At 41.1% G+C, this 16055-nt stretch overlaps 1 protein-coding gene across 3 annotated transcripts in view; it reads left to right on the top strand.

Moving 5' to 3' along the window:
* The first annotated feature begins 716 nt into the window (after positions 1-716).
* mrpl39 (mitochondrial ribosomal protein L39) overlaps positions 717-16055 on the top strand; it is a 92144-nt gene continuing 76805 nt past the window's right edge. For all 3 annotated transcript variants that reach the window (XM_039743394.1, XM_039743398.1, XM_039743403.1), the window contains exon 1: positions 717-864. In XM_039743394.1, the coding sequence (XP_039599328.1) occupies positions 828-864 (37 nt within the window). In that variant the 5' untranslated portion in view covers positions 717-827. The remainder of the gene's footprint in view (positions 865-16055) is intronic.

Raw genomic sequence — 16055 nt, 5'->3', positions numbered from 1 at the left:
GTCTGTGGGAGGAAACCCACACAGACACAGGGAGAACATGCAAACACCACGCAGGGAGGACCCGGGAAGCGAACCCGGGTCTACTAACTGCGAGGAAGCAGCGCTACCTACTACGCCACCGTGCCCCCCCTAACTACAGATTACAATACTAAATCCCACTCTTAATATTTAAAGCTCTCCACTTCCTCACTGATCTCCTCCAGACTTGCACTCCTCTCGCTCACTCAGATCCTCATCTGCTTTTGTACCACACATCAAACTCAGTGCTCTGGGAGCTCGAGCGTCTTCTCATAGTGCGCCTCAACTCGGGAATTCTCTTCCCTCTCATATACGTCAGCTCGATTCAGTAACAAAGTTTAAAACTGCCCTCAAAACTTATCTTTTCAAACTGGCATACCAATTGTGAATTTTGCACTGTTACTGAGAGTTATCTTTGTTTGCTAATTACTGCTTTTTGATGCATCATTCTCTTGTTTTAATTTTACTAATGTTGTTTAATTTTATTTACCTATGAAATGTAATCCCCCGGGACCTGGTTTGGAGCGTACAGCGGTTTGTTCAAACCCAAGCAGCACATGCGTGTGGCATCTTTATCCATTACTTCACTCCACAGCTGTGCCACTCGCAATATGGCGGCGACGTTGACGTACAATGCTGCTGGTCATGCGGCGTCTAGTAATTCTATGTCTATGGGGGCGAGGACGACAGCGCAGTATGAGCTTCCGTTTCCGGGGTTGTGACACAGACATCATGGCCGCACACAGGCACTCAGGTGTCTTTTAACAAGCGTCTCTCCGATAAACGCAGTTTTGTGAGTTCAGTTCACAATGGCTTGCCGAGCTTCGTGTCTTTTGCGTCCATGGCGTAAGTACTCTTTCCTTATTGTTGTTCTTAGCATTATAGATCTAGTCGCTTCAGTATTTTTTATGAAAGTGAGATCTTGAAACGCTGATTTGACGTCTGGCGACGCGCTGAGAGCATCGTAACGGCTCGATTTCATACGGCTAGTCAGTGACATTCGTTTACTTCTAATTTTCAACCAACAAGGACCGTGCTGCACATTCATAAAGTTGCAAGAAGTAGAGCAACATTTGCCTCTGTTAGGTGTTATACCTAAGAAATCGCACACAAGTAATGATTACATGAGTTACTAGTATCTGTTAATGGGAGATAAACGATGTCACAGCAGCAGCCAGTCTAGGTAGTGAATAGCAGAGCTAATTATGGTATAAGAATTGAGAACTGAAAGCAAATATAGCAGTTCCGCGGCAAGACTTGGCTTACTCACCTTCATGGAAAGTATGCTATTGTAGACTAGCAAGTCAGAAAACATAAGTAACATTCAGGTGCGATCGAGGGCTGTGCATACACCGTGGCCCTCAATGGACTGAGTTCAGACAGTAGGTTTAAGAACCATCTCAATGCATTTCAGGGTGGCTGGGGGGTTAAGGTCGTTTGGTCCAGTGGCTGTGAGGCATCTGTTGGTGGAAGAAAGAGTCACGGATCTTGACTTTGCTGACGATGCTGTGATCTTCGTGGAGTCAATGGAGGCTCTGGTCGGGGAGCTCGAGAGACTGAGTGAGGAGTCTCAGTGTCTGGACTTGTGAGTGTCCTGACCAAAGAGCCAGGCCTTTAATGACCTCTTGGGCACGGCCATCAGCAGTGTGTCTGTTTGTGGAGAGAGTGTCGACCTTGTTGAGAGATTTACTTACCTTGGCAGTGACATTCATGTCTCTGGTGAGTACATGGGCGGGGAGGGGAGTTTAATGAGGTCCCTGGAAAGGGGTGTGTGGCGCTCCTGATATCTATGCAAAAGGACGAAGGTCCAAGACTTTAGAGTCCTGGTGGTTCCTGTCTTGCTCTATGGTTGTGAGACATGGACACTATCTAGTGACCTGAGACGAAGACTGGACTCCTTTGGTACTGTGTCTGTCTCTCTGGAAAATCCTTGGGTACTGTTGGTTTGACTTTGTGTTGCTCATGGGGTCCCGAATGAGGCGCATTACTTGCATTGTGAGGGAGCTTCAGTTACGGTACTACGGCCATGTGGCGTGTTTCCCCGAGGGCGATCCAGCTTGTATGATCCTCATTGTTGGGGACCCATGTGGCTGGACCAGGCCAAGGGGTTTGCCCACGTAACACCTGGCTGCGGCAGATAGAGGGTCATTTCCGGTGGACGGGACTGGACCGCAGGTCTGCCTGAGGGGGTTGCCAACCAGGATCCCAAGCTGTCTGGTTGTGTTGTGGGTGAGGCAACGCGTTGTACCATTGCATGCTCCCCATCTTGACTTGACTTTGGGGTAAAGCCGATTTCTCCTGGATGAATAGATGGAACTTTTTGTCCTCAAGGGTGGCTTTTTACAGAAACTTATTAAAAAATACATAAATAGGCAGACAAGTCAACAAATACGCACTTTGGTCTGAACACACACTGGAATTAATTTAAGAACAAACATTTCTAAAGGAATGAAAAGTTCTAACTTGGCAGCTCCCGGGAGGCGTTATGTTAACGTATTGCTGTTGGTTTAAAGGAGCCCCAGTCGCGTTTCTTGACACATTTCTGTGTTTCACAGAGAGGATGTGCAGCGTTGCTCGTAATGGCACTTAATTTTGTTTTCTCTCCTTCGCTACGACCTCAGGTTGGGGTCCAGAGTGCATCTTGTAACTCAGCCTGCCCTTGTAATTAGCCTGTTGATTTGGTGGGCCTCTCTTATAGTGATGTTAACAGCCCAGGTCTCCACAGCATAGAAAAATCGCATTGGCCATCACGGATTTATAGAAGATGTGAAGGAGGATGTCACTACTCACATTAAAGGAACACAGTCTCCTAAGGAAAAATAGCCTTCTCTGCCCATTCTTCAGTAGTTCCTCTGTATTCTAAGACTAGTCCAACTCGTCATTAATGTGCACCATCTCTACATCCACTCCTGGAATAATGACCGGAGATAGAAGCTCTTTGGTGCAGTGAATGTCAATCACCTGTTACTTGTTTTTTTAATGTTGAATCTCAGACGATACTCTTTGTCTGAAACTAGGGGGCTTCGCTCGCCAACCTCCCCGGCCTGTGCTACGCGCCAGCCACTTCGCATCTCTGCCCCTCGCGTATGTGGATTTCACTTTCACCAAACAACAAGTCTTTTAATTCTCGTGGATAAGCTTCTTCATTGGGAAGAAACACTACTTTTTCCCTGATGGCAACAGAAATTAGACGATCTACAAGTCTCCGACTTAAAGTTTAAAGCCGAACAATATATTCGATCTCTTTTTGCTGTTTCGTTATTTCACCGAGTAATAATTAGCGCTCTACTATAATTTTTGGAGACTTTTGAATTTTAGTACTTTCCTAATCTCTAACCTGCTCTGCATGTGTATCGCTCCAACGTTTTTGAATTCTTCACGACTTTCTACTCTGTCATCTACTCTTTGTCTTTTATTTCCGGCCCCAGGACGTAGTTAAATCTCTTGGCATAAAGTCTCGTCTCACGTGACGTCAAAGTATCTCTCAGGATACTTTTTATATTATAATAGAGAGACACAAGGTTCTCTCCTTGACTGCTCTCCCCTGTCTCATCCCCTTTATCGGTACAACTCATGAGCGCAGAGTCATCTGAGAAGTTCTGCAAGTGACTTGACCTGGTGCCGTATTTATGGCCTGAGATGTACAGAGTAAAAGGAAAAGGAGACAGAAGTGTTTCTTGGATTTAGTAATGGACGGATGGAGCTTCTTCCTGAGTTCTTTTGCCGCATCCTGAAGTCATTGCCAGCGGGTAAATCAAAGTGCACATACAAACCCCTGCTGACTGCATAGTGTGCACCAAAATGTTATAAACACTGTAGTGTTCATTTTAATATCAATCTTATTATTGTTGTTCGTTTTGATCATATGACGGAATAAACGTGCAATTTTCTACAATGATGTAATGATTAAATATGCTGTCCTAAAGGTGAAATTTGCTGCCCTTATGTTTATTGTAACATTGTACCAGTGCCCACCTGCGCTGAGTGACAGTGTGTTTCTTTGCACTTCAATTTGCTCTTTTTTTTGGCAACTCGCTCTTTGAAGGGCAGTCACTGTTGCCGTACTGCATGGAATTCATTTGGGACGTTGACAAGCCTCTCTAGCAGCTGGTACCAAAGCTGCTCATTTATATGTCGAAATGCCAACTGATTGTGTTGGCGGCCCTTCCTCAGGCTGTCACAGTAGACGTGCCAACAAGAATCCATTTACACTCTGTGAGTTGATCCATGTATTGTATGCCATCATTGACTCATAATTATGTGACAGCTTTTTCACTCCAAGGGATTTTTGCTGTGAAATTATAATAATAATAATTTATTTTTGGCATCTTACAGAGCACATTAATAACAACAGTCACAACATAAAATTAAATTACAGTACAATAAAACCAGAATAAATACAATAATAAAATTAAATGTGTCCGCTGAAATTATCAGACAGAATAAGCCAGCTTCTGTTTTCAGATGAGATTTAAAGATGGGAAGAGAGTCGATATTATGAATGTCTTGTGAGAGAGACTTCCAGAGGGTGGGGAGCCAGTCGACTGAAAGCTCTAAACCCCATGCAAGTCACGCGAGCAGAGATAGTATAATAAGACCTAAGGATACGAGAAGGAATGGAGATTTGAAGAAGATCAGAAAGACAAGGAGGTGCCAGATTATGAAGGGTCTTATAAGTAATAAGCAGAATCTTCAAATCAATGCGGTATTTAACAGGGAGTCAGTGAAGCTACTGAAGGACTGGAGTAATATGTTCTGTAGAAGGAGTTCTGGTCAAAATACAAGCTACAGCATTCTGAACCCATTGAAATTTGTAAATGAGTTTGTGAGGAAGACCACAGACAACGACAACATGTATTTATTTAGCACATTTTCATAAAAATAATGTAGCTCAAAGTGCTTTGCATGATGAAGAAAAGAGAAATAAAAGACAAAGTAAGAATTAGAATAGGACACTAACATAGAATAAGAGTAAGGTCCGATGGCCAAGGAGGAGAGAAAAAACAAAAACAAAAATCCAGACGGCTGGAGAGAAAAATAAAATCTGCAGGGCGTTCCAGGCCACGGGACAGCCCAGTCCCCTCTGGGCATTCTACCTCACATAAATAAAACAGTCCTCTTTGTATTTAGGGTTCTCTTGGAAGGACTTGATGACAATGGTCATGCAGACATCTGGCTTTTAATCCATCAATGTAGGAACATCATGGTGCTTTGATTAGATGGTGATGGCACAGATCGCCACCACTGAAAACGGGGAAAAGAAACCGACGAGAGAGTAGGGGGTTAGTACGGATTTTAGAGCCACCATGAATAGTTATTATAATGAATTGAATATACAGAGTATCAGGATTAAATGAAGGTGAATTTATCAGAAGGCCATGTTAAAGTAATGTTTTTTTAGCAGTGAGCGCCACTGTATTGGCATGGTGAATTCCTATTGGCAGGCTATTCCAGATTTTAGGTGCATAACAGCAGAAGGCCGCCCGCCTCACCACTTCTTTTAAGTTTTGCTCTTGGAATTCTAAGGAGACACTCATTTGAGGATCTGAGGTTACGATTTGGAATATAAGGTGTCAGACATTCAGATATATACGATGGAGCAGATTATTTAAGGCTTTGTAAACCAAAGGATAGAATTGCAGTAATCAATACGAGATGTAACCAGAGCATGAACAAGAATAGCAGTGCTGGTAGCGGAAAGAGATGGACGTAAACGACTGATATTACGTAGATGGAAATATGTAGACCGAGTAACATTATTAATATAAAATTATGAAACATTAAGATTAAAATTATTAATGAGTAATTATGTAACAATAGTGAGCGTTTTCTCATTAGTGTTTGGGAAATAATTAAACTTGGGAGCAAAGAGAATCATAACAAGGTTTAGGGAATATGTTTGTAGAACTGAGCACAGATATGGGGACATAGAAAATGTGCCTACAGTAATAATGGCACACAAGGTCCAGTACAGGAAAATAGTATATCATTGTATTTAATTTTATATCTGATATCAAGTTCCACACTTGTAGACTCCATATTTAATTCAGTATCATCTGAGAATAATATACGGCCAGTAATTTCAGTCCCTTTCATTATATGAGGGACAAGTGCACAGCTTTGAAGCAGTAAGATTGCTACCGGTGCTTCAATGACGGTCGAGGCTTCAGATATCATCAGTCAGTTGGTAATGAAGCTTTGATACACTGCTTCAAAATGGTGGGCTTCATTAAAGCAACACAAGCTTTGTGTCAAATGTCCCATCCCTACCAGGACTGGACAGAAGGCTGACCTGGAGAGGACTCTAGTCCATCACAAGGATCACTCACACAAACAAACAAAACACATCCCAGATTCACACACTGCGACAGTTTATAGTTGCCAGTTGACATAACCTAAACAAATCAATTAATGAATTTGTTCTTTGCTTGTGCATGTCTGGCCATAGTTATGACAAATGTTAGTTAATAACGGAAGTGAAAGGCAAACTTTATTACATTGAAAGGCCATCATGGGTACGAATGGAATGTGGTGCTCTGATGGTAGATTACGGTGTCCGTGAAATAGTAAATCATTTAAATCCGCAGATAATGCAGCTGTAAAGTTGGTTTAGTGTCGGGCTAATACTGACGACAAGTGGATTTGCTTTGTGCATAACAGTTTAAATGGCACCAGGAAATTCATTCATATCTAGATAACTGTTTGCTTTCCATGCTTGTGTTTTATACTTTTAAGGTTAGTAAGATCACTTAACTTGTCTGGTATGACTATACACATTAGGAGGAGTGAGATTATTATGCACTGGTTGCCTTCCAATTGCACTCAAGCAGCTGGAATACTTCACAAAGCAGAAAAAGTTTGCTACTGTGGAGGTTTCTGTGTGCGCCCAGGTGAACTGGCAGATGCAGAATTGCCCATCCACTCAAGTAGCATGCAACATCAACTTCCTACCCATGCATGTAGTCTGCTGGTGGTTCATGAACTCGTACTGGTGATCTGTTTGCTTTCATTAGTAGCTATCGGAGGTAAAAAAAAAAATGGAAACTATACAAGTTGTTGCAACTGTTGTCAAAATAAAACAGTAAATGAATTCTTAGTTGAAGCCGCGTAGAACGTTTCTCTGATTTAAGAAAAGCATACAAATAATATACGTACAAAAATATTTATTGATAATACGTATGGTATAAAAGGAAATAAAATGCTTCTCATAATTACAAGCTGTCACATTGTTGAATTTTTTTCTGTAATGTTCTGAAACAAGGCTGAATTAAAAAAAAAATAGTTTTCACCATTTGTCTAACTATATATATATATATATATATATATATATATATATATATATATATATATATATATATATATATATATATATATATATATATATATATATATGTATATATATATTGTGTGGCAGCCGGCCGGAGTCCATGCCCAGCCGGGCCACCCCTGCACACTATATTCAAGGGGATGAGCCCTGGGCAGTGCAATACCTCCCCTGGACGCTAGATGGCCATCCCCCTGGGTTGGAGTGGTGCCTCGGTCTCCCACAGGGCTCCATGGGAATTGGAGTTGGGTGCAGCCCTGTTGGGTCCCTCAGGCACCACCAGGGGGTGCTCTGTTTGGGACTCCTGAGCCACACCCGGAAGTGCAGCCGGAACTCAGTGATCAAGCACCTGGAGCACTTCCGGGTGAACTATAAAAGGAGCCAGCAACCACCACTCAGCGGCCAGAGTCGGGTGGCGGAAGACAAGGTTGCTTGGGAGGAGTGGTGGTCCCAAGGAGAAGAAAGTGCTTTGTGTGTATTTGTGTACTGTGCTTGGGACTGCGTAGCCCACAGGCAAAGAAAAATAAACATTTGTTTTATTTTACACGTACCTCCGTCTCAATCTGTGTTGGGTCGGGCACTATACAGCGTCCATCTTACTGTAAATATATATATTAGCTGTGTAAGCCCATGCTGTAAAAAGTCAGGGTTTTTAGAAACTATTGAAATCGTCAGAAAAAAATTGAAATGTAGAGATGTCAGGTAATTGAAAGGAACTACTCTGGGGATTCGTTTTGCCAACGTGCTCACATCGCTTGCATATTAGTGGCGGGAGGAAAAGTAAAAGGGATACCATTTTACCGATGTTAACAGCTAAGTGACGTTGTCTTTCTTCTGAGGTTTTGTTTTTTCTGGCGTGCTCATGTTATTAGCGGCCAAGCGAGTTTTCTGTTTCCTCGGAGGCAGAGCCTTTACCCCAACTCCACCTTTCACGTCTGGGTCGGACAGACAGAGACACACAGACACAGTTCCATGCGTAGACGTTTATATATAAGATAAATATATATAGAAGTGAGTGTCTGTGATATGGTTTGCATATTGATAGCTAGAAAGGGAGAAACAATTAATTATGTATCTTACACACTCACATAATCAATGAATTGGCATTGGCAATTAATCACTATTTAAATGTAATTATACCTGCACATATATGTTTTAAACATTTTAAATCATTAATTGCACAACAGGTTTTTTACTTTTAAAGTATACATTTACTATATTTATACAGGTGTGTTTTTTTTTTTCTTCATTGTTTCAGATAGACATTTGTAATTCTTGAGGCATGATTATAAATATTGATTATTAGTTTAATAATTTAGTACTTGTTTCTTACCAAAACATATACTGTATGACACACAGTAACAAATAATAAACACAGTACAAATCTTTAAAAAAGTCGCAAAGGTATCAAATATTCATAAGTTGTTTCTGAAGAAGGCACAGGACTAACATGATTCACAGGTTTATAAGTAAAAGGTGCATTTTTCAGTTAAGCTAACAAGACAAATGTTAACTAAGCAGAAATTTAAAACCCGTCTTTTTCAATTGTAAAAAGAAACGATAACGTAAGCTGCTGCACTCTCACTCAAGCTTCCTGTCCAAACTGACAGGACTACTTCCCCGATTCCCTTTTCTTAGTTTATTGCTCCACTTTTTTAATATAAAGGCTAAAATTCCAGTCGTCTCTCGCTCGCTTATAAAACAAGCCCCGACTGGCTGCTCTTTGTTAACACGTGCACTGGCCCAACTATCGTAATACCTCACTTAAAGGAGCACTACAACTAAATTACCATAAAGCCTCGAAAAACAAGGGCTGAAAAGGTCAGTGTTTGTGATCGGCCAACTTACCAATCAAATCTTTTTTTTTTAGTGAAAATTGTCTGATTGATCACAGCATCTCAATTTGACACCATTGAGTTCACAACTGTTAAGCTGTAGCATGTTAGAGACGTGACAGATTTCCTCACCTACATATGTCTTTTGTTTTTTCTTTTCCTAAAGTTGTGTGATACTTTACATGAGTAAAAAAAGGATTTAAAAAGAAGAGCAAAAGTACAGTTTGTTAACTGAGAACGGTGCCAAGCCTAGGATGTTGTAGGTTGACAACAGTGCTCAGCTTAAGTAGAGTAAGTGACAATATGGTGAGTCATTTGGGTGTTCTGCGGCACCTAAGAAGATAAGAGATGTTCATTGTAACTCACACCCTGCTGTCTCTGAATTGGCCTACTGACTTCTTTTCGCATCTTCGTCTACCAGATTTAGTTTTATTTATTTATTTAATAATTAAAGTGAGAGGAGGTGTGGCATAAACTCCAGGAACTTCCCTCAGTGTTACAGTACAGCACATTGCCTGCACATGTGTCCCATAAGTTAGAAAAGCACTGTATAAATTGATTTAATAATTATTATTATAGTTAGACATGCAGATGCACACACACAACAGAACCCTAAGACTGAAATTTAGAATGCAGAAGAAAGCCAATCTAAATATATAATTTAATTATTGTATACTTGAAAATATAATGGCGTATATACGCACGGATAAGTCGGAACTTGATTTTATTGTATAATGTCGATCGTATGAGTTGAATGCAGAAAACTCACGCCAAGAGATTATGATATGCTAACGCCCACCTGAGAGAGTAACCATGGAGCACACTGCCTTTTTTTTTCTACAGTGGGTACGGAGAGTATTCAGACCCCCTTCAATTTTTCACTCTTTGTTATATTGCAGCCATTTGTTAAAATCATTTAAATTAATTTTTTCCCTCATTAATGTACACACAGCACCCCATATTGACAGACAAAAAAGAATATTTGAAATTGTTGCAGATTTATTAAAAAAGAAAAGCTGAAATATCACATGGTCCTAAGTATTCAGACCCTTTGCTGTGACACTCATATATTTAACTCTGGTGCTTTCCATTTCTTCTGATCATCCTTGAGATCGCCTTCATTTGAGTCCAGCTGTGTTTGATTATACTGATTGGACTTGATTAGGAAAGCCACACACCTGTCTATATAAGACCTTACAGCTCACAATGCATGTCAGAGCAAATGAGAATCATGAGGTCAAAGGAACTGCCTGAAGAGCTCAGAGACAGAATTGTGGCAAGGCACAGATCTGGCCAAGGTTACAAAAAAATTTCTGCTGCACTTAAGGTTCCCAAGAGCACAGTGGCCTCCATAATCCTTAAATGGAAGACGTTTGGGACGACCAGAACCCTTCCCAGAGCTGGCCGTCCGGCCAAGCTGAGCTACCGGGGGAGAAGAGCCTTGGTGAGAGAGGTAAAGAAGAACCCAAAGATCACTTTGGCTGAGCTCCAGAGATGCAGTCAGGAGATGGGAGAAAGTTGTAGAAAGTCAACCATCACTGCAGCCCTCCACCAGTCAGGGCTTTATGGCAGAGTGGCCTGTCGGAAGCCTCTCCTCAGTGCAAGACACATGACAGCCCGCATGGAGTTTGCTAAAAGACACCTGAAGGACTTTGAGATGGTGGTGAGACCAAGATAGAACTTTTTGGCCTTAATTCTAAGCGGTATGTGTGGAGACAACCAGGCACTGCTCATCACTTGTCCAATACAGTCCCCACAGTGAAGCATGGCGGTGGCAGCATCATGCTGTGGGGGGGATTTTCAGCTGCAGGGACAGGACGACTGGTTGCAATCGAGGGAAAGATGAATGCGCCAAGTACAGGGATATCCTGGACAAAAACCTTCTCCAGAGTGCTAAGGACCTCAGACTGGGCCGAAGGTTTACCTTCCAACAAGACAATGACCCTAAGCACACAGCTAAAATAACGAAGGAGTGGCTTCACAACAACTCTGTGACTGTTCTTGAATGGCCCAGCCAGAGCCCTGACTTAAACCCAATTGAGCATCTCTGGAGAGACCTAAAAATGGCTGTCCACCAACGTTTACCATCCAACCTGACAGAACTGGAGAGGATCTGCAAGGAGGAATGGCAGAGGATCCCCAAATCCAGGTGTGAAAAACTTGTTGCCTCTTTCCCAAGAAGACTCATGGCTGTATGAGCTCAAAAGGGGGCTTCTACTAAATACTGAGCAAAGGGTCTGAATACTTAGGACCAGGTGATATTTCAGTTTTTCTTTTTTAATAAATCTGCAACAATTTCAAAAATTCTTTTTTGTCTGTCAATATGGGGTGCTGTGTGTACATTAATGAGGGAAAAAATTAATTTAAATGATTTTAGGAAATGGCTACAATATAACAAAGAGTGAAGAATTGAAGGGGTCTGAATACTTTCTGTACCCACTGTATGTGGGTGAGGCAATGCGCTCTATCAGCGTGTGCGCCTAACCACTCTCTCTATTGTGCCTATGTGACCACGCGGTAATATCCAAACTATTGTGAAGCGACGTTTGTACTAATTTGTGTGTTTTGTTTTTTTTCCCCCCCACCCTCATAAACCTTTATCGTAAGAGCATCCCTTATCTACGATGGAGCGTTCGATCAGAAGAAAATAGGAAGCTGGTTTTAAATTAAACGTCATTGAAGTAGCGAAAGAAATTGGGAAGTGCACTGCTGCAACAAAATTCGATGTGTCTGAGAAAATGATGCAAGACTGGAGGAGGCAAGAAGATGTAAAAAATTAAGTGTCGCATTTTTGAACGGGCGTATAAGTCGGGGTCTGTTTTTTTCGGGTTTCAAGACCCGACTTGTACATGAGTATATACGGTACTTATTCAGTATCACCATTGTCGTTGACGTGTACTTTGTACAGGGATTCAGACCAAATGTTAGGGTGTCAACCAGGTGGAGCTTCCATGATGGGGGGCCTCTGAGGCTTGGTCAGTATTCTGTTAAAAGTGCTTACGCCCAAAACTGACCCAAAGCTGCGTTGTCCAGCCTAAAAGTGACATCAGTAGGTTTGCCATCCACACCATGTGTGTGTTGTGTAACCCAGCATCTTTAATAGCCACACACAAGTTTAAATCTTCTTCTTCTTTCGGCTTCTCCCATTAGGGGTCGCCACAGTCAATTATCATCTGTTTCCATATTTTCCTGTCCTCCGCATCTTGCTCAGAGTCACACACCACCTGTATGTCTTTTCTCACCACATCCTTAAACCACCAAAAACAAAAAAAGGAGCAAAAGGAATTGGAAATTTAAACATATTAAAAATCCTGCTGCGGAATATATGAAACGTTACCCTTTTCAAATGTCATAGTCACTTTGTACTTTTTCAAGAGTGATTAGGATTTGTTTAAATAGGATATACACACCATGGCTTAATGTGGAAGATTAAGCCGAAGGCTGAGATAATCTCTGTTCACCATCTGACTACAAACTTGATTCTGAGGGCAAGAAACTGAGAGAGGTCATGGAAGGATTTTCTCAGAAGATCTTGCTGTCTTTTTTTTCTTTAACTTTATTTTAGAAGGTAAAAACAAAATGATGGTTGTGATTCAGTCAAAATGTCTATACCTGATTTATGGGCATGTCATTTGTGAATGTAATTCACTTTAAAATGTTGTGCAGGCCTTTTTGGGGTGTATGCTTTTATCATAATTCAATTAAAAATGGATGTATTCCTCCTTATTTTTAAAGTACTGGGGGCTCCGCCCCCTGCTCGCTTCGCTTGCCAACCCATGGGTTTGGTTAACCCGAAATACATTTTAAACAAATTAATTTTTTTCGTGGTAATTTTTACATGCGTATTATGTTCACATTTACTGTAAAACTTCAGTAAAAGCAATATTTGGAATTAACATTGCATTGCATTTTGATTCCTTGTTTGCTCTTACATCGTGATAATACAACATGTAACTTCCCGTGAGTGAATATCGTTTCTGTCTCTCTTATAAATCGAAGATTTGTCCCTGTGATTTGTTAATTGTCATTGCAAAAGTTATTCTCACGGGAAACTGTAAACGTTTTAATATGAATGACATATCAAGATCTCCTTTTGTATCTAAGGTTATTCGCGAAATATGTATTACATTACCTTTCTTGTCGAGTTTTTCTATTCTGCTTGTTCTGGGCTGATTATTACTTTCCTTATTTTCTGAATTTGCATATAGATTCTTATTGTTCTTTTATGCATTCTTTTCTCTCCAACGCTTTTGTGTCTCTTTTCGCCACACTGCTCTTCCTTCTTTGCGACGATCATTTATGAAGTCACTTATGAGTCATTTATGAAGTTGTACTTTGTCTTTTACTCTTTGTCTTTTATTTATGACCCCGTTTGCTCTTTCTTCTTCACTTACTCATTTTTGTAGCTCTACTTTGTCTTTTTTTCTCTCTGTCTTTTATTTCTGATCCAAACTCCTCTTTCTTCTTCGCTTAGTCGTTTATGAAGTTCAACTTTCTCTTTTAATAATTGTCTTTCGTTTGGACCTACTCGTTTTTCAAATTTACTCGGTCCGGACTGATTATTACTTTCCTTATTTTCCAAATTTGCATATAGATTATTATTTTTCTTTCTTGCCTTTTTGGTGCATTTGTTTCTGTCCATCGCTTTTTGGTGTCTTTTTGATGCACAGATCTTTTTTCTTCGTTGAGTCTTTGCGTACATTCCTTTTTTTTTCAGAATTTGTATTCTTTTCTCTCCATCACTTCTGTGTTTCTTTTTGTGGCACCACTCTTTCTGCTTCACTTAGTCGTGGGCATGTCATTTTTTTTTTGAGCTGCTCTTTGTTCTACGCTTATTCATTTCACGTGATGTGAAAGTGTCTCTCTGTCTCTCTTCAGATCTGTGGATGTCAGATGACGTGACTGGCAATGTGAATTTGTCTTTCTGAAGTGCCTCTCCCTCTCTCTTCAAAAGATCACGTCTCGTCGCCCAAAAGTTTTGTCTCGTTTTTTTTTTTTTTTCATAATGTGCATTATTTATTGTTAATATAATGGATTTACAATTAGGTCCATAAGTATTTGAACAGTGACCCAGTTTTCATACATTTGGCTCTGTATGAAGAAATCATTGCTTGATGGAAGTGTAGGCTTTCAGCTTTAATTCAAGGGGTATAACAGAATGCTAAGAATGACAGCCATTTTTATACATGCTCCCCCTATTTTCAGCAGCTGAAAAGTATTTAGACCATTTACCGACGAGCTGCTACATAGCTAGGTGTGAGCAAGACCCTCATTATTTTATTAAGTATTAAGCAAGTGTGCATGTTGCATATGGAAGCTGTTGCTGTGAACTCTCAATATGAGGTCTAAAGAGCCGTCCATGCAGGTAAAAACAGGCCATCATTAGGCTGAGAAAAGAGACAAACCCACCAGAGAGACGGCAGAAACACCAGGAGTGGTCAGATCAACCATTTGCTACATCATTGACTGGAAAGGACTTTCAACCAAGTATCGAAAATGGTCATTATATTTATGTTTAGGTTAGTGTATCCAAATACTTTTGAGTACCTGAAAATTAGGTGGACCATGTATGAAAATGGCGCAAAGCATACAATTATTCAACTTAAAATTTTATATCGAGCACATCTGTCTCATTTAAAACGGTCCAAAATTTTTCCAGTTTGAGATCCACCCTGCGAACGTTGCAGTCAAGTTCCAGCCTCACTGGGCCACATGTTTTGGGCCTGCACCAAATTAACATCATTCGGGACCAAAATCTTTAAATGCCTTTCAGACAGCCTTGGATGTCACAATCCCGCCTAATCCACTAACATCTGTGTTTGGTGGGCTCACAGAGGGGCTTAAAGTGGAGAAGGACAAACAAACTGTGATTGCATTAACTACACCATTGGCACGCAGACTTATCTGCTCAACTGGAAGATTCCTAACTCTGCTCTTCTAAGTCAGTGGGAAACTGATGTTATATTTTATCTAAAATTGGTAAAAAAACCTTACAAAACCTTTTCAGAACCTGGCAGGATCTAATCAATAACATTTTAGAATAAGCATTGTGGGGTACGGCCGGGGACCATGACCGCTCGGGACGCCCCTTTGTTGTATGTTCAGGGGGAGCAGCCATGGACGGTGCAATACCTCCCACTGGATGCTAGATGGCCCCCCCCGGGTTGTCATGGTGCCTCGATTTCCCGCAGGGCTCCATGGGAATTGGAGTGGGGTGCAGCCCTGTTGGGTCCCGCAAACACCGCCAGGGGGTGCTGCAGCTGGAACTCCTGAGCCTCTATGGGCAGCGTGGTCACCACACCCGGGAGTGCAGCCGGAACAGTCAAGCATCTGAAGCACTTCCGGGTGAACTATAAAAAGGGTGAGCAGCCACCGCTCTGGGAGCCAGAATCGCGAGGAGGAGGACGAGGTTGTCAGGGAGGAGTGGTGGAGAAAGAGAGAGAGAATGCTTTATTGTGTGTTTTGTGTTTGGGACTGTGTACTGCCTGTGGGACATGGGGAACTCTAACTAACTGTATGTTTACTGCCTGTATAAGCGCGTGCGTCTATCGATCTATCATGTCTATCGATCTATCATATCGATCTATCTGTCTGTTATATAGTGCCTTTCACTCTATCTGTCTATCTGTCATATAGTGCCTTTCTCTATCTATCTATCTATCTATCTATCTATCTATCTATCTATCTATCTATCTATCTATCTATCTATCTATCTATCTATCTATCTATCTCACAATGAGAGCAGCAACAAGCTGTGGAATTAAAGAAAGAGTTCAATTAAAAACAAGAATCAGAGCCTAATTAAGCAACTGGTTGGACTGAAATTGGTTGGAGTTTGAGGCCCTGTTGGCTGACTCACTTCACGTTTCATTTTTGTT

Source organism: Polypterus senegalus, chromosome 2 (genome assembly GCF_016835505.1).
Source record: "Polypterus senegalus isolate Bchr_013 chromosome 2, ASM1683550v1, whole genome shotgun sequence".
Taxonomy (NCBI): domain Eukaryota; kingdom Metazoa; phylum Chordata; class Cladistia; order Polypteriformes; family Polypteridae; genus Polypterus; species Polypterus senegalus.
Note: the sequence above shows the minus strand (reverse complement) of the source record. Positions and strands in the feature narration are given on the sequence as shown.